We start from the raw sequence: 17,904 nt of genomic DNA, 5'->3' as shown, positions 1-17,904 counted from the left end.
GCAAACAAACTGGAGCTAGCAAGGGGCTGGGGCAAGGGGGAGGGGCAAAAGGCAGCAAGGGGCAAATGGGTAGGCAGCATGGGCAAAGCTGGGGGCTTGCTGCAGGGGGGAGGGGGTCAGTCCAAAAGGGGGGGGGGAACGTGCACCCACGTGAGCTTGTAACAAAAGGAAAGTCTTTGGAAGCTGGCTGCTGTATCAGGCCCAATGGTGGCAACAGGGCATAGCAAGCCTAGGTGAGCAGCTGAAATCCCAGAGGCAGGAGCTCAAGGTAGATGGTAAGTAGTCAGTGGGGGTGGTGGAGGGGGCAACGATGATGGTGGTGGTGGGGGTCGGGGGGGGGGACACAGATGGACCAGGGGCAGGCTCCACACCACACCCCCTGTATCCCCACAAACCCAGTCTAGATCCCCACCACAAGAGCACAGTTCAAAAGTTACTCAGTCCGGGAGGGCCCCCTCCACGGTGGTCTGTAGAATTCCTACGCGCTCCCCCACTGGCAGATGGTCCTCTTCTTCTCCTCAGGACTCCAGCAGCTCCCCAGCAGCAAACGCAGCAGCTCCAGGCGGCAGTCTGGTGGCCAGCAGGAAGGACCCTTCTCAGGTGGAGGTGGTGGTGGCATCCCCAGCAGTAGGAGCAATGGCTGGGGTCTCTCCCTCCCCTCCTCTGGGGAGTGGGCCAGCAGGCCCCCCCCAAGGGGCTGTAGCTGGAGCAGCAGCAACCAAGGATGTGGGTCGGTCTAGCAGCCAGCCAGCAAGCAGGTAGCAGAGAAAGAGGAGGAGCAGCCCCCTCCCTCCCTCCCTCCCTCCAGGCCAGAGGGCTACAGGAGAGTGATCTATTAGTCCCAGGTCAGACAGGGTTTCTGTTCCCTGAGTGACCAGACCTATTGGGATCCAGGAAGTGGGCGGGCGAAGCCCGCCCACTGCTAAAGGATCCCCCCCAGCCTAAGGGGGGGGCCCACAGGACCTGGAGACCAAAAAATTACGGGGGACAACTAATAAAAGAACAGGGACAGGAGTGAGGTTAAAGGGTCAAAAGAAGCGAACCAGACGGGGACACTGAGCAGAGAACCCCGGACAGCGCCCACTGCTCCTCGAATGCGTCAAGGGAGCCAGTGGACGTCGCCCAGAGGAACTCTGCCCGGATACGTGAAAGAACGGAGGACCTGAAATACGCCCCACAGTCACAGGAAACTCCATCGGCCAACCTCCTCACTCTGGTTTTATAGATGGCCAGTTTTGCTAAGGCCAGAAGGAGGTTGACCAGGAGGTCCCGCAACTTTGTGGGGCGACGGATAGGGAGTGCATAAATAAAAAGGTGTGGAGAAAAGTGCAACCAAAATCTTAACAAAATATTTGTGAGGAGCCGGAATAGGGGCTGCAGCCTGGCGCACTCTAGGTAAACATGCGCCAGGGTCTCCCTCACGCCGCAAAAGGGGCAGGTGTCTGGGATAGGGGTAAACCGCGCCAAGTACACGCCCGTGCTTACGGCTCCGTGAAGGAGCCGCCAACTGATGTCCCTGGTGGGCTTCGGGATCAGAGCAGAATAAAGGCTGGCCCACCGGGGCTCCTCACCCTCCAGAGGTGGCAGAAGGTCCCGCCACTTTGTATCGGGGCAGGACGCGAGGGTGAGGACATGAAGAACATGTAGCACGAGCGTGTATAGATGTTTCCTTGGCGCGGTCCGGAACAGAACCGGCTGCAAATGGTGCAGCCGGCTCATGGCGAATGGACGGGGAGGGGGCTGGTTGGGTCCACGGGGCAGGGGCCCGATGAAAAAGTCTGGAGGGCTCGGAGTGGAGGGTGGGCGGGGCGTGCCCTCTCGCAGGACCCGGTCGAGATAGTCCCGAGCAGCGGGCGGCAAAGCGGCCCTCACCTCCTGAAGTACGCGCTGGGGAGTACGAGGTCTGGAGAGCCCCATGCGCTGAGCGAGCGTCAGGGGATCCAGCCAGTCTCCTCGGTCGTAGTCCAGGAGGTCTCTGACTTTGGTGACTTCTGCTAGGACCAAACTCTGGCGCACCATGGGGGACTCCGCCACCTGCACACGAAGCTGGGGGTTGTGTAGCAGGGGCTCCGCGAGGAGATCTGCCCCCACGGTGGCTGCCACGGACCTGGTCACTGAAAACAGTTTCCAGGTCCGGAGGAGGTCCTGGTAGAAGACCGGCAGCTCGGAGAGGCCTCGCGGAAGACCTCTCGGATGGAGACAAAGGAGCTGCCGGTCATATCGGAGCCCTCGGAAGCGGCGCAGGAAGGCATGCGCCAATACGCTCCATGCCGGACTACCTGCACCATAAAGGAGCCTCTGCAGGGCCTGGAGGCGGAAGACGTGGACCTGAGCGTGCAGACACTTCAGGCCCTGCCCTCCTTCCTCCAGGGGTAGATGGAGAACCCCCGCAGAGACCCAGTGCAGTCCTGACCAAAAGAACTCCAGAATCAACGTCCGGAGGGTGGTCAGGAAGCCCGGGGCCGGGACCAGGGTGTTGAGCCGGTACCAGAGCATGGACAGGACTAGTTGATTGAGCACCAGTGCTCTCCCTCGAAGGGAGAGACACCGGAGCAGTCCTGTCCAGTTCCGGAGCCGCTCCGACACCCTGCCCTCTAAACCTAGCCAGTTCTCCGGCGGAGACGGATGCGTGGCAGAAAGGTAAACGCCGAGATAGAGCAGCGGACCCACGCTCCACCGGATGGCCTGAAGCGCGGGTGGGAGGGAGCTCGCCTGCCACCCGTCACCTACCACCAGGCCAGAGTTCTTGACCCAACTGACCCGGGCGGAGGAGGCCGCCGAATAGATGGTCTGGCAAGCCTCCACCCGCACCAAGTCGCCCGGGTCCTGGACCACGAGGAGCACGTCGTCGGCGTACGCCGACAGGACCAGCCGCAGCTCCGGCTCCCGCAGAACCAACCCTGCCAACCTCCTACGGAGGAGACAGAGGAAGGGCTCGATCGCCAGAGCATACAGCTGGCCCGAGAGGGGGCACCCTTGACGTACTCCTCGCCCGAAGCTGACCGGTTCGGTCAGGGTCCAGTTGAGCCTGACCAAACACTCTGCGGAGGCGTACAGCACCTGGAGAAAACCCACAAACTGGGGCCCGAAGCCAAACGCTCGCAGAGTGCCCAGGAGATACCCGTGGTCCACCCTGTCGAACGCCTTCTCCTGATCCAGGGACAGGAGGGCGAACGACAGACCATCCCTACACCCGAGTTCCAAGAGGTCCCGGACCAGATACAAGTTGTCGAAGATGGTGCGGCCCTGGTCTGGGTGGATCACGTCCGCCAACACGGACCCTAGCCGCAGCGAGATGGCCTTCGCTACGATTTTATAGTCCGTGCTGAGGAGCGAGATGGGACGCCAATTCCGTAAATCGCGGAGGTCCCCCTTCTTCGGCAATAAGGTGAGCACGGCTCGCCTGCACGAAAGAGGGAGGACCCCGCCCTGCAAGGACTCGGCCCAGACGGTGACAAGGTCTGGGCCGAGGACATCCCAAAACACGCGGTAGAACTCCACGGTCAGCCCGTCCATGCCTGGAGATTTATTGGTGGGCATGCGACAGAGGGCTTCCGAGAACTCGGCCAGAGTGAGAGGTAGCTCCAGCCGGTCTCGGTCGCCCGCGCTGACCGTCGGGAGTTCATCCCAAAGCATTTTGCAAGCGTTAGGATCGGTCGGATCCGGGGAGAAAAGGCCTGCGTAGAAGGTCCTGGCCCTCCCGCACATTTCCGCCGGATCCATGAGGGGGGTGCCGTCCTCTGCTAAAAGGCAGGTGACGTGCTTCTTGGCCCCCCTCTTTTTCTCCAGGGCGTAGAAGAAGCGGGAGCCGCGATCCATCTCCCGAAGGAGGCGGATGCGGGATCGAACAAAGGCACCTCGGGCCCGATGGTCCTCGAGGGTCCGGAGCTCTTCCCGCTTCTCCCGGCACGCTCCGCAGAGGGATGGATCACCGGGGCTGGCGGCCAGACGCCTCTCCAGCTCTAAGACCTCCCGTTCCAACTGCCCTATTGTCGCATCCCTCCGTCGGCTGGCGCCCCGGGTGTAGTCACGGCAGAAGAGCCGGGCGCGCACCTTCCCCAGGTCCCACCACCGCCGCGCCGAGGGAAAGGCACGCCGCTGCCCTCGCCAGGCCAGCCAGAACTCCCGGAAGGACGCCACAAAGCCCACATCCTCCAACAAGCTATTATTAAAGTGCCAATAGGCCGGCCCCGGCCTCTCCGCGCAAAGAGAGGCTGTCACCGTGGCTAGATGGTGATCTGAAAAAGGGGCCGGCCGGACGTTGGAGGAGTGTGCCCGGGAAAGATGGAAGCGTGACATATAGATGCGGTCCAACCGGGAGTGGTACGACCGATGGACCTCCACCCGGACAAAAGTGAATGTAGAAACGTCATCCGGGTGGTGGTCGCGCCAGACGTCCACCAGGGAATGATGTTCGACGATCTCCCGGAGGACATCCGCGGCGGCCTGGTGCTGCTCGGTCCCCGAGCGGTCCCGTTCCTCAAGGGTGGCGTTAAAGTCCCCGCCCAGGACCAGGCACTCGCGAGGATCCAAGGTGCCGAGGAAGGCGGACGCCTGCTGATAAAAACACAACCTCTCCGGGCCCAATGTCGGGGCGTAAACGTTGACGAGATTAACCACAAGCCCCTCCATGCGGACCCGGAGGTGTAGCAGGCGGCCTGGCATAGCCTCGGCGACCCCCAGCACCTCGGGCCGTAGGTCGGGGGAGAACAGGGTCGCCACTCCAGCCGTACGAACTGTGAGGTGGCTAAAATAGACCCTGTCCCCCCACTCCAGCCACCAGCTAGCTTCAGCGGCCGGATCCGTATGGGTTTCCTTCAGGAAAATCACAGAGTACCCCCTCTCCCTAAGAAAGGAGAGCACCTGGCTCCTGCGGAGACCCATCCTACAGCCCCGGGTGTTTAATGTTGCAAAGATGATCGGTGCCATGAGGAGGGCTGGGGGGGATCCTCGCCGGCAGAGACGCTCACGGCCTCCGTCGGGCCGTGCAACAATCCGTGACCTACCCCGTGGGCGATTAAGGAGTCACAGAAGAGGCGGACCCGTTGGTAGGCCGCAGCGGCCTGCCTCCCGGTCCTCTTACCCTCCCCCATGAGGGCCCTCGCGGCCCGGAGGATCTGATGAAAATCCCCCCATCGCTGGAGTGCAAGCTGTACCTTGTTGCGGGAGCCACGGACGTCCTCAAGGAATTCCCGTAGCTCCTCTCTCAGCGGGAGGGTGGGGTTACTGATCTAAGGCTTTCCCCCAGTGGGGCCCCTGTCACAGCCCCGTGGCCCACCGAGACGGGCAAACAGGGGGCAGACCCTCGACGTGGCGTCCGATGGGCCGACGCCACGCGGCCTGCCTCAGATCCCGGCTCACTGGGGGGCGGCGGAGGGAAACGAGCAGCCCCTGGTGGGTTGGGACAGGGAAAAACAAAGGCCGCTCCTTGGGGGTCATCCTCTGGGATAAGGAAGGAGACAGCCCCAGGGGCGGCAAAAGCATCACGGGAAGTGGAGGGGACAGGGACAGGGTCGGTGTCAAGGGTAGGGCTGGAATCAGGAATAGGGACAGGGGAAGGGGTGATATTGGGATCGGGGGTCCCAGCAGCCAGGCCACTGGGTGGGGGGGGTAACACCCCGCAAATGGGCTCAGGAATTTGCGGGGAGGGAGGTGGGCCCTCCGCGATGCCAGGCTCGTGCTCCAAGGCAGATGGTAAGGCCACGGCATCTGTAGGTGGAGAAACAACGGTGGGGCCCCCACCCGGGAAGGAGGTCGGCTGCCCCTCAGCCATGAGGGAGTCCCCTTGTGACTCAGGTCCCGGTTGCATGGTACTGGCCGTCGCCTCAAGAGGCTCGGCGACCGCTAGCGGGGTGCCATCTGCAGCCGGGTTGGTGGAAGAGTCCAGGGGCTCCTCGGAGGCGGGAGCGGAAGCAGTGGGTAAGGGGACGGAACATGGGGAAAGGGGGGCTGAGGCGAGGTCGCTCAGATCGAGGCCCGCTGGCAGAGGGTCGTCCTCCCCCTGGGTAACCGGGGTCAGACCCAGGGCCTCGATCTCCTCATAAATGGAGGGGAGATCACCTTCCACCACCCCAGGGCTCTCCCCGTCAGCACCCGAAGCGACGCTCGCCTTGGTGCTTGCAGGGGCTTTAGATTGTAAAGGGGCGAGAGGGGCTCCATCAGGGGCTTCCATAGGAAGGGACACCGGAGGAGGGGTAGTGCTTTCCTCCGATGCTGCCACGTCTTCCCTAGCCGGTAACGGTGGACAAAACCCACCCGGGGGCAAAGCGGAAGGCTCAGCATCGGTGCCCCCCTTCCTGGTCTTCCGGGGGGCTACCGCATCAGATGGGAGGAGCGGAGCTCGAGCCTTCCGCTTGCCCCGCTTCCCCTGTACTAAGGACCAGCCCTCCATGGCATCATCTGGGGGCTGGCTAACAGGTGTTGGGTCAGGGAGCAAGGACGAAAGTTTAGGGACTCGGGGAGGCAATGGTGGGGTAACATGTAGGAGGGAGGATTCTCCCTGGGGCATGCCCTCTTCAATGCCCGGCGGTATCCCTACCTCACCCTCCTCTACAGGCCCTGCCAGAACGCAGGAGGCAGAGGCGGGGCCCTCCCGCTCGTCTAGGCGCACTGGGGGAGATACCCCTTGGGCCCGAGCGGGAGCTTTGGTGGGCCGGAAAGGAGGAGGGGCGGCTTCGGGCGTCGGGCAGCTAGGGGCGCCGGCGATGACGGGGCCGGCGCCCTGCCGGGGCTCGGGGGTCTCGGATGTCCCTCCGTGCCGGGCCAAGGGGCAGTCCCTCCAGACGTGTCCCATCGCCCGGCGGAGGTAGCACCGGGCCTCCCCCGTTGAATAATGCACCCGGTAGCGGGCCCCCTGGTAGGGGACCAAGAAGGACCCCTCAAGCGCCTCTCCGTCACGTGCCGCCGTCGGCAGTTGCAACTGTACCTGCCGGCGGAACGAGAGGACATGACGGAGGGCGGGGTCTTTGCAGCCCAATGGGAGAGGGCTGACCACAGAGATCGGCCTCCCTAGGGTAGAGAGGGCGGGTAACAGGGCGGCATTTGGAAGGAAGGGAGGGACAGAAGTCAGGACCAGTCGGGCGCCCAGGTCTTCTAGCGGCTCCAGGGGGACGTACACGCCCCCCACCGCCAGGCCCTTCTCCACTGTCTCCTGGGCGGCTGCCTCCGATGCTAGGAAGAAGACGACCTTTCCGTACATCTTGGAGGCCGCCACAATGGCCGTGGGCCCCACCACCCTCGCCAACGCCCGCACGTAGGTCTCCACGTGGGGCGAGGCGGGTACCAGGAGGCAACGGACGCCGTGCTTCCTAGTCAAGGTGGGGAAGGGACCCCGGCCGCTATAGATGGTAGCAGAGGCAGTGGATGGGGGAGATGACGTAGCGGCAGGCGGGGGGGCCGCCGCCACCTGGGCGTATGCCCTGGGGGCCGGGGGAGGCCCACAGAGCTGGTGGAAGGAACAACAGGGAGGGACGCCGCGGCCGGTTGCGGGGCCGCGGCAGTGGGGGCACCCCCTGCCATGGAGGGTCTGGCTTTTTTAGCGGGGCCTTTACCCTTCTTTGTGCCCTGGCCCTTCCTGCCGGTTGGAAGGACTCCCCCAGAGTCAGAGGGAGCGAGGGACGTGGCAGCAGCGGAGGTCACCTCATTACCCACCGCCGCCGGTGCTCCAGCAGAGGTGGTAGCAGGTGGCTCGGCACCGGCGGTTGAGGTAGAGGCTAGGGGGGACGATGGTGGGGTGGGTGGAGGAGGGGCAGCATGGTCTGCCCGAGGGGTCTCACTCTCCTCGTCCCCTGCCATAATGAGGATGGGGGGAGAGCAAACAGTGGAGCGGGGGTAGGAAGGGGGAAGCAGGTCGACCACTGCTCCCCGCTAGGCTGTAGGCAGGGGAGGAGGGCGCCAAAAAAAAGGGGGGGGGGTGGATGGGGGGGCTATCAAGGGCTAGGGGTCAGTCACCGACTCAGGGAAGGTTTCCGGCTCCTCTTGTTGCACCAAGGAAGGGAGGATATAACAGCATTGGGGGGTGCAGTGAGACAGAATCAAACTAAAACGGGGAGGGGTACAAGCGCAAGGGAGGGGACATGGGCGCACGAGGGGAGAGGCTAATCAGGGCAAGGGGACCGCAGGGGGAAGGGAGCAACCAGGCGGGAAATGGGGCAGAGGAACCACGGGGCTAGCTTCAGAGGCTGGGGCGGGTCAAACAAACAAAGGCTGCAGAGGGAAAGGGCGGGGCAGGCAAACAAACTGGAGCTAGCAAGGGGCTGGGGCAAGGGGGAGGGGCAAAAGGCAGCAAGGGGCAAATGGGTAGGCAGCATGGGCAAAGCTGGGGGCTTGCTGCAGGGGGGAGGGGGTCAGTCCAAAAGGGGGGGGGGGAACGTGCACCCACGTGAGCTTGTAACAAAAGGAAAGTCTTTGGAAGCTGGCTGCTGTATCAGGCCCAATGGTGGCAACAGGGCATAGCAAGCCTAGGTGAGCAGCTGAAATCCCAGAGGCAGGAGCTCAAGGTAGATGGTAAGTAGTCAGTGGGGGTGGTGGAGGGGGCAACGATGATGGTGGTGGTGGGGGTCGGGGGGGGGGGACACAGATGGACCAGGGGCAGGCTCCACACCACACCCCCTATATCCCCACAAACCCAGTCTAGATCCCCACCACAAGAGCACAGTTCAAAAGTTACTCAGTCCGGGAGGGCCCCCTCCACGGTGGTCTGTAGAATTCCTACGCGCTCCCCCACTGGCAGATGGTCCTCTTCTTCTCCTCAGGACTCCAGCAGCTCCCCAGCAGCAAACGCAGCAGCTCCAGGCGGCAGTCTGGTGGCCAGCAGGAAGGACCCTTCTCAGGTGGAGGTGGTGGTGGCATCCCCAGCAGTAGGAGCAATGGCTGGGGTCTCTCCCTCCCCTCCTCTGGGGAGTGGGCCAGCAGGCCCCCCCCCAAGGGGCTGTAGCTGGAGCAGCAGCAACCAAGGATGTGGGTCGGTCTAGCAGCCAGCCAGCAAGCAGGTAGCAGAGAAAGAGGAGGAGCAGCCCCCTCCCTCCAGGCCAGAGGGCTACAGGAGAGTGATCTATTAGTCCCAGGTCAGACAGGGTTTCTGTTCCCTGAGTGACCAGAGCAGGGGCTGCACTAGAGTAATCAGGAACCTGCTAGAACCAGTTAAGGCAGGCAGGCTAATTAGGACACCTGGAGCCAATTAAGAAGAAGCTGTTAGAATCAATTAAGGCAGGCTAATCAGGGCACCTGGGTTTTAAAAAGGAGCTCACTTCAGTTTGTGGTGCGAGTATGAGGAGCTGGGAGCAAGAGGTGCAAGGAGCTGAGAGTGAGCTGCTGGAGGACTGAGGAGCACAAGCGTTATCAGACACCAGGAGGAAGGTCCTGTGGTGAGACTAAGGAAGGTGTTTGGAGGAGGCCATGGGGAAGTAGCCCAGGGAGTTGTAGCTGTCATACAGCTGTTACAGGAGGTACTATAGACAGCTGCAGTCCACAGGGCCCTGGGCTGGAACCTGGAGTAGAGGGTGGGCCCGGGTTCCCCCCAAACCTCCCAACTGACCTGCATTGGGGGTTCTTCCAGAGGGGAAGGTCTCTGGGCTGTTCCCCAACCCACATGGTGAATCTCTGAGGCAAGAAAATCTGCCAATAAGTGCAGGACCCACCAAGATAGAGGAGGAACTTTGTCACAGTATCTAAATTTGAACATGTGAATTTATTTGCTTATAGGCTGTTATTAAATATATTTATTTATGGTAGTACCTACAGTGTGGTAGGTGCTTCCCAAACATTCAGGAAGAAACAGTATTTGCTCCACGGAGCTCACACCGTAAGGAGACAGACTAGTAGAAAGAGGCTAAGAGAAGCAGAATAGGCAACTAATGTACAAGTCAGCTCGACTGATTGTAAGAAGCAGGACAAAATTGGTCTTCAAGAGTGACTTTGATGTTGGCAGGGTAGGGAGTCTTGCAGATGAGCTCAGGGAGGCTGCATCATGCACAGGATACTGCACAGAAGGCGGCACGGAGGAGACTGGACGAGAAACTAATAAACAAGCAGATAAAGCTGTGTATACTAGCTGAGCAGAGGGATGCAATGCAAAGCTTGAAAGGGAAGATAACTATGAAGTGCTATGTGGAGCTTTGAAGGTGATGACAAGAAGCTTGTTTAATACTGACAGCTTCTTCTATGTCAAATGGAAGTGACAGGTATTTAACACTTTTGAAAATCAAGCTCTTTAATTAGATGACTACATATGGATTTTGGTGCCTCCCACTTGGCACCTACATTTTAAAATGCTGATGCTGTATTCTTTGCATCAGTGAACATGTCCTACAGTTCACCTTATCATCTGTGGTTATGTTATATTTTGCTATGTTTTTAAAATCAACATATTTAGAAAAAACAATTAAAATGACATAAAAAATATCAAAATGTTGCTATAAGTACGAAAAGCAAATTTTCTGCTTCCCAGAGTTAGCACGCCATTCAGGTCTACTTCATGCACTCTCTCTTTTTACCTGTCAAATGGGTTCTGCACAAAACACTGTTTCCATACCATGGAGGCAATGGCCCTGGACATGAGGTAGGAGTAGTACTTGGCACCGTATCCCACTAGATGGCTGAATCTCAGCTGCCATGCCTATAGGGAAAAGAAAACAGAATGGAAATCACATCACTTATATCCTTCCGATTATTTTGAGAACTTTTTATCAAAGATTGCAAGAGTTATATACTGAATTGGTTCATATATTACATTGACAGAAATCTGACAGTATTAAGGAGAAACAATGAAAGAAAAACTAATGTGTAGAACCGCATTCTAATAAATATTTTCTGAGCTAAAGACTACATTTTTCCGATGCTAATCATTATAATTAATATTATGAGCAAACAGAATCAAAGGCACAGAAAACTGTAACCAGTAAAAAACTCAGACATTTAATAATATTCACATTGTTTCTATTTGGTGTTAAAAGAAAACCACAATTCACTTGTTACAATTAACACCACATTTTCCCACATGGATAATTACAGTGTCACACCTGAAAAAGTTAAATCCATGAGCTTTTGCCAAAAACAAAATTATAGTAGAGACTTGTATATGTAAAGTACATCTTCCCACATGCCAAAGTACAAGCTCAGAGGTAAATGAACTACATCCACATGACATACCATTGTTCACAGATTTGTTTGTATATTTATAGCAGATTGTAAGTATACTGTTATTTGTCTATAAATTGTTATTTAGTTTTATGACTCATTCCAGTGTTGCTGGACTCCTCTCTTTTACTTAGAGTACCCCTATTTGGCTCCATTTCTTTACCTTGGAAAATTGAAATGATCAGCTCTACTCTCATAGAAACAGAGTTTATGTTCTCATATTTCTCCTGCCTGTAATGTGAAAAGGGGAGTAGAATTAAATTGAAAAGACATACTGTTTCCCTGCAGTCTTATATGCTTCTTCAATCTATGATGGCTCTATCTAGCAATGGATCAACAAGAAACCGCTTCTCCCTTATTGGCTCCTTCTCAGGAAACGAAGAGGGAGTCAATTCAAAGATGTCATTTGTCCTGTTCAAACAAGATCAGAGATCTATGATAATCATAGAAGTGTAGGGGATCTCTATAGGTCACCTAGTCCAGTGCCCTGCACTCAGAGCAGGACTACATAACAACTAGGCCATTCCTGACAGATATTTGTCTAACCTGTTCTTAAAAACCTCCAATGACAGAGATTCCACAACCTTCCTAGGCAATTTGTTCCAGTCCTTAACTACCCTGATAGCTAGCAAGTTTTTCCTAATGTCTAACCTAAACTGCCCTTGCTGCAATGTAAACCCACTGTTTCTTATCCTATCTGCAGAGGTTAAGAAGAACAATTTTTTACCCTCTTCCTTGTAAACCCTTTTATGTACTTGAAAACTGTTGTCTCCCCCTTGGTCCTCTCTTCTCCAGACTAAACAAACCCAATATTTTCAATCTTTCCTCATAGGTCATGTTTTCTAGACCTTTAAATCATTTTTGCTGCTCTTCTCTGGACTTTCTCCAATTTGTCCACATCTTTCCTGAAATGTGACACCCAGAACTGGACACAATATCAGTGCAGAGTACAGTGGAAGAATTATTTCTCGTGTCTTGCTTACAACACTCATGGTGATACATCCCAGAATGATGATAGTAGGTTTTTTTGGGGGGGTGGGGTGCTACAGTGTTACACTCATATTTAGCTTGAGATCCACTATAACCCCCTGATCCCTTCCTGCAGTACTCCTTCCTAGGCAGTCATTTCCCATTCTGTAGGTGTGCAATTGATTGTTCCTTCCTAAGTGGAGTATTTTGTATTTGTCCTTGTATTTGTCCTAGTACTTTGTATTTCATCTTATTTACTTGAGACCATTACTCCAGTTTGTGCAGATAGGATTAAAATTCAAAACAATCCTCTAAAGCACATGCAACCCCTCCCAGGTTTGTAGTTTCCGCAAACTTTATAAGTGTACTCTCTTCATGTGGGGGAGGTGGGACCGAAGGGTTCAGAGTGTGGGAGGGGGCTCCAAGCTGGGAAAGTGGGTTGGGGTGCGGGTGGTGCGGGCTCTGGGGTGGGACTGGCGATGAGGGGCTCAGGGCTGGGGCAGAGGGTTGGGGGTTCTGGGGTGGGGCCGGGGATGAGGGGTTTGGGGTGGAGGAGGGGGCTCAGGACTAGGGCAGAGGGTTGGGGTGCAGGGGTGTGAGGGCTCTGGGGTGGGACTGGCGATGAGGGGCTCAGGGCTGGGGCAGAGGGTTGGGGGTTCTGGGGTGGGGCCGGGGATGAGGGGTTTGGGGTGGAGGAGGGGGCTCAGGACTAGGGCAGAGGGTTGGGGTGCAGGGGTGTGAGGGCTCTGGGGTGGGACTGGCGATGAGGGGCTCAGGGCTGGGCAGAGGGTTGGGGGTTCTGGGGTGGGGCCGGGGATGAGGGGTTTGGGGTGGAGGAGGGGGCTCAGGACTAGGGCAGAGGGTTGGGGTGCAGGGGTGTGAGGGCTCTGGGGTGGGACTGGCGATGAGGGGCTCAGGGCTGGGGCAGAGGGTTGGGGGTTCTGGGATGGGGCTGGGGATGAGGGGTTTGGGGTGCAGGCTGCTCCGGGGCTACGGCGGGGAGAGAGGACTCCCCCCAGCTCTCTCTTCCTGCAGCAACACCTGGGCTGGAAGGGAGGGAGAGGCACCTCTCCCCGTCACAGCAGCTCTGGGGTTGGGGCCACGGAATAGGTGCCTCTCCCCATGCCACGGTAGGTCCGGGGCTGGGCTGGGGCCAGCGGGGAGAGGCGCCTCTGCCCGCCATGGCAGGTCCAGGCCAGGTTGGAGCCAGGAGAGGGGCGCCTCACCCCTGGCCACGGCAGGTCCGGACCAGGGCTGGAGGAGGGGTGCCTCTCCCCCGGCTGCGGCAGGTCCGGGCTGGGGGAGAGTCATCTCGCCCCGCCACAGTCCTGAGCGCCTGCGCAGCATTTAATAGGCTGCTGCGCAGCCTTGGAGGGAACTTAGCTGTTTTCCCTCCTACCATTCCTTAGAATCATGAATGCTATCATTTCATAATCACTATCACCCAAGCTGCCTGTCCGTTTCAAATTCTCAACCAGTTCCTCTCTATTGGTCAATATCAAATCTAGAACAGCCTCTCCCCTAGTTGCTTTCTTCACCTACTGAAATTAAAATGGTCTCCAATGCATTCCAAGAACTTGTTGGATAATCTGTGCCTTGCTGTATTGTTTTCCCAACAGATGTCTGGGTAGTTGAAGTCCCATATCACTACCAAGCCCTGTGTTTTGGATGATTGTGTTAATAAGGTCTAGGGAATGCAACATCCTCTCCTGTTTTGGAGGTTCTGACAAAAGAAGGGTTAACTCTTGGTTAATATGGAAAGGAGAAATCTCCCATTAGGGGACTATGTTAAATATGCCCAATGGCCTGTGATGGGACACTAGAGAGGGTGGGATCTGAGTTACTACAGAGAATTCTTTCCGGGTTGTCTGGCTGGTGAGTCTTGCCCACATGCTCAGGGTTTAGCTGATCGCCATATTTGGGGTCGGGAAGGAATTTTCCTCCAGGGCAGATTGGCAGAGGCCCTGGGGGTTTTTCGCCTTCCTCTGCAGCGTGGGGCACGGGTCACTTGCTGGAGGATTCTCTGCACCTTGAAGTCTTTAAACCACAAGTTGAGGACTTCAATAGCTCAGACAGGTCAGGGGTTTGATACAGGAGTGGGTGGGTGAGATTCTGTGGCCTGCATTGTGCAGGAGATCAGTCTAGAAGATCATAATGGTCCCTTCTGACCTTAAAGTCTTCATGAGTCTATGAGTAACCCACTTTGTCCTGTGGTGACCTTATGAAAAATAAGAAAACATTACCTAGAATACAGGACAGCTAATTTCTCTATGAGCCTTGCCAAGGTTAAGGCTACAAGAAATGCTGTTTTGTATGCAAGTAGCTTTAGGGACACAAAATGTATTGGGGTAGAAGGGATGCATTAGGAGGATCTTGGACTCAAGATTAAGGGACTAATTCCTCTCACAGCAATTACCCCGTTGACTTCAATGTAGTTAAATCTGGTGTAAAGAGATAACATCCCCTGAGGTTCCAGGTGCTGGATCCTGATCATCATATTGGAGAGCGTCCCGAGAAAGCTGGAAACCAGGGAATGACACCCCCACTAGGAATCTCTCTATTTCACCTCTGGTGGCACTGAATCTAAACAGATGTGGTTACTGTATGCTAACATCCTTGAATTTTAGCCTATTGATGAGCCTATATGCCCCAAGTTGGACCCTGGAATCAGTCACTCCTCACCCTGGGACCTACGTCACTGGTGACCATACTTATTCTGGTTCTGACAAGGGAATCCTTCTACACAATTGCAACTGTTCATCCAACAAGATGTAGGATAATGGAGGGTCTGCAAGCATTGGTTCTATTGTAGTTGAACTGAGGGAAGTAAGAAGTTTGAACAGAGGCTGGTCCAGGGTACTGTACAGAAGGCCACAAGCATTTGCATCACTAAGAGGGCAGATGGAACCTGCAGACACTGAGACTGTGTGGTGGGTAAAATCATTTCCATTCTGTCAGCAGATGGTCTGACTATCCCTTCAAGTACAAAACATTGCTGCTAGGTGGCATATGCAAAGGAGGGAGCTCTAGTTCTGGCTAACAAAGAAGTCTGAGAGGGAAAAGTCCCAGGACCTATCTGAGTGGACCTCTGGCAGAAGAAGTGCTTTGATTAACCATTTGTCGAAGTAGGGCAAGACCTGGATCCCCTGGATCTTGAGGAAAGTTGCCACAAATTCATGAGTAAATTCTGTGGATCATTCCCCAAGTGGCAGTTTTGTCCCAGAAAAAGATCTGGGAAAAGAATATTTACTGTTTTTTTTACTGTTTTCCCCCAAACTTTGGTCACCATTTTATCCAAACTAACCAGGAGGGGAAAGGCTTTCACCCAAATGGATCTCTCAGAGAAGTACTCTTTGTATGTGACTAGTTCAGGAAGGGAGCACTGAAGTCTATGATTTGCTTGGTATTGCCAAAAAGCACTGAGGAATCTGAATCCAAGAGTTCTCCATCTTCTGATTGTTGGGAGGGAGCAAACTCAGGCCTTTCTTGGATAGTCATCATTTTTAAAGCAATGAGGAGAGATGGAGTTGCTATAGAAAATGGTGGAAAATGAACAGAGACCTACCTTTTGCTGTTGTCTTTCTGGAAGGCAACAGTGAAGAATCTTCTGAGGTGTCCTTTCTCACTCTCAGCTTCTTGCTTTTGAGAGAGATGGCAATTCAATCCTGAGGACAAGTGTAATCCAGAGCTCACCAGCTTCATCTGGCCACTGAGAAGCACCCTTGGACGGGAGGCTCATATAAGGACATTGTCTCATTCCAGGCTTTCATGAAGGCTTAATGGAGAAGCTTGGCTAGGCCTGGTAAATTTTTTCATTGATTATTATTTATTATTTGCATTACCATAGTACAGACACCCCCCAACTTACGCAATCATTCCGTTCCGGAAAGCCTCGTGTAACTCGAATTTTGCGCAAGTTGGAAACGTATACCTGTATGTTACGCAAAAATTTCCACAACTCGAAAATCCTATTTCTGGCTTATGGAACTTTTTCCGTAAGTGCGAATTTGCGTAAGTTGGGTCTTGCGTAACCCAGGAAGCGTCTGTACTTAATAGCTCTGTTCATGGACCAGGACTCCATTGTGCTAGGTACTGTACAAACGCAGAATAAAAAGACAGCCCCTGCCCCAAAGAATTTCCAGTCTAAACATAAGGCAAGAGAGAACAGATGGACACAGACAGACTACTGGGGAGTACAAGGTGTGACAGACTCAGACCAGTTGGGTGCAGGAGTCTGGTAGAAGGCAAATATACTGGGCACTGGATGAATAGTTTTCTGTTCCCTGAGTGACCAGAGCAGGGGCTGCCCTAGAGCAATCAGGAACCTCCTAGAACCAATTAAGACAGGCAAGCTAATTAAGACACCTGGAGCCAATTAAGAACTTACTAGAATCAATTATGGCAGGAAGGCTAATCAGGACACCTGGTTTAAAAAGAACCTCGCATCAGTTAGTGGGGGGGCGCACAAGGAGGAGTGAGTGAGAAGGTCTGCTGCTGGAGGACTGAGGAGTACAAGCATTATCAGGCTTCAGGAGGAAGGTCCTGCAGTGAGGATAAAGAAGGTGCTGGGGGGGAGGCCATGGGGAAGTAGCCCAGGGAGTTGTAGCTGTCACGCAGCTGATACAGGAGACGTTGTAGACAGCTGCTATCCACAGGGCCCTGGGCTGGAACCTGGTGTAGAGGCTGGGCCTGGGCTCCCCCCCATTCCTCCAACTCCCTATCTGACAAAGGAGGAGTTGACCTGGTTTGTGAGACACACCAGAGGGGAAGGTCATATTTGGAAAGGGATCTGGCCTGTCCCCGACCCACTTGGTGGGACAGAGACTGCAGAGATTGTTCTCCGCTTCCCCCATGCTGGCCAGCTATGTGGTTAGCTGAGTGAATGGCAGGTTTGAGCCTCTACCAAAAGCAGCCAAACTGAAGGCTGCCGTGAACCTCTGAGGCAAGCAAATCCGCCAGAAAGCGCAGGACCCACCAAGGCAGAGGAGGAACTTTGTCACAAAGGAAACAATGAGACAATTTTGGACAGCATGATAGGCAGTGGTCTCAGCAAACCAGGGGCCTACCATTGTCAGTTTTTTTGGTAGGTATCAAGCCAAAGAAGTTATAAGGAAAGTTTTGAATGAGGAGGAAATGAGGTAGCTTTGCAGAATCAGAATCCATGGTCCATAGGTGTCTGCTCCCTGCTCCTGACACCGCTGCCATGAAGTGCTGAGGCAGGCTAAGCAGAAGAGTGAAAGGCACCAGAAGTAAAATATAAGAGTGGGAAGAGGCAGCCTGATCCAAGCGGTGACAGCTGAAATATACAGAGTTGCTTTGTTGTGCGCCATCTAGTGCTGGTGCATTTCTGACCTACCTAACACAGAACAGAGACAGGAGTGGGGTCAAACGAAATGCTGGCCTTCTGGTGGATAAAACTGTGGCTTATCAGTCCTACTGCCTCAAAGCAAGGGAAAGAATTGTGGCCAATTCCATGATCCAGATCCATGTGAGGGGATAAGGAAAAACAGGAGTTAGCAGCATGTTGTCTGTTCAGCATTAAACAGCCAGAAATAAAACCCTGAGGGGTACATTTTCAAAAGCAGTGAGCTGGAATTTAGCCATGCAACTCCCAGAGCACTGTTTGGAAAATGGGCTCCCGGTTCCTACAATATCAGCACGAGTCAAAAACTTTCTTCTTGCTTTGACTTTACCATTTAATGAGGGGTTTCTACTCAAATTGTTTTGCAAGGCATAAAGCCATAGTCACTAAATGTCATTGAAATATTATCAATTTTTAATTTTTTGATAGAGTGAAAT

The 17,904-nt window shown here is 55.1% G+C and overlaps 1 protein-coding gene across 1 annotated transcript in view; it reads right to left on the bottom strand.

Annotated features, from left to right (window-relative positions):
* Positions 1-17,904, bottom strand: part of MIPEP (mitochondrial intermediate peptidase) — a 144,126-nt gene that overhangs the window by 16,492 nt on the left and 109,730 nt on the right. The window contains exon 17 of the mRNA XM_065420314.1: positions 10,494-10,615. Coding sequence (XP_065276386.1) covers positions 10,494-10,615 — 122 coding nt within the window. The remainder of the gene's footprint in view (positions 1-10,493; positions 10,616-17,904) is intronic.

The sequence above is a fragment of the Emys orbicularis genome, chromosome 1, assembly GCF_028017835.1.
Source record: "Emys orbicularis isolate rEmyOrb1 chromosome 1, rEmyOrb1.hap1, whole genome shotgun sequence".
In the NCBI taxonomy this organism is placed as follows: domain Eukaryota; kingdom Metazoa; phylum Chordata; order Testudines; family Emydidae; genus Emys; species Emys orbicularis.
This window is presented reverse-complemented; position numbering and strand designations above follow the sequence as displayed.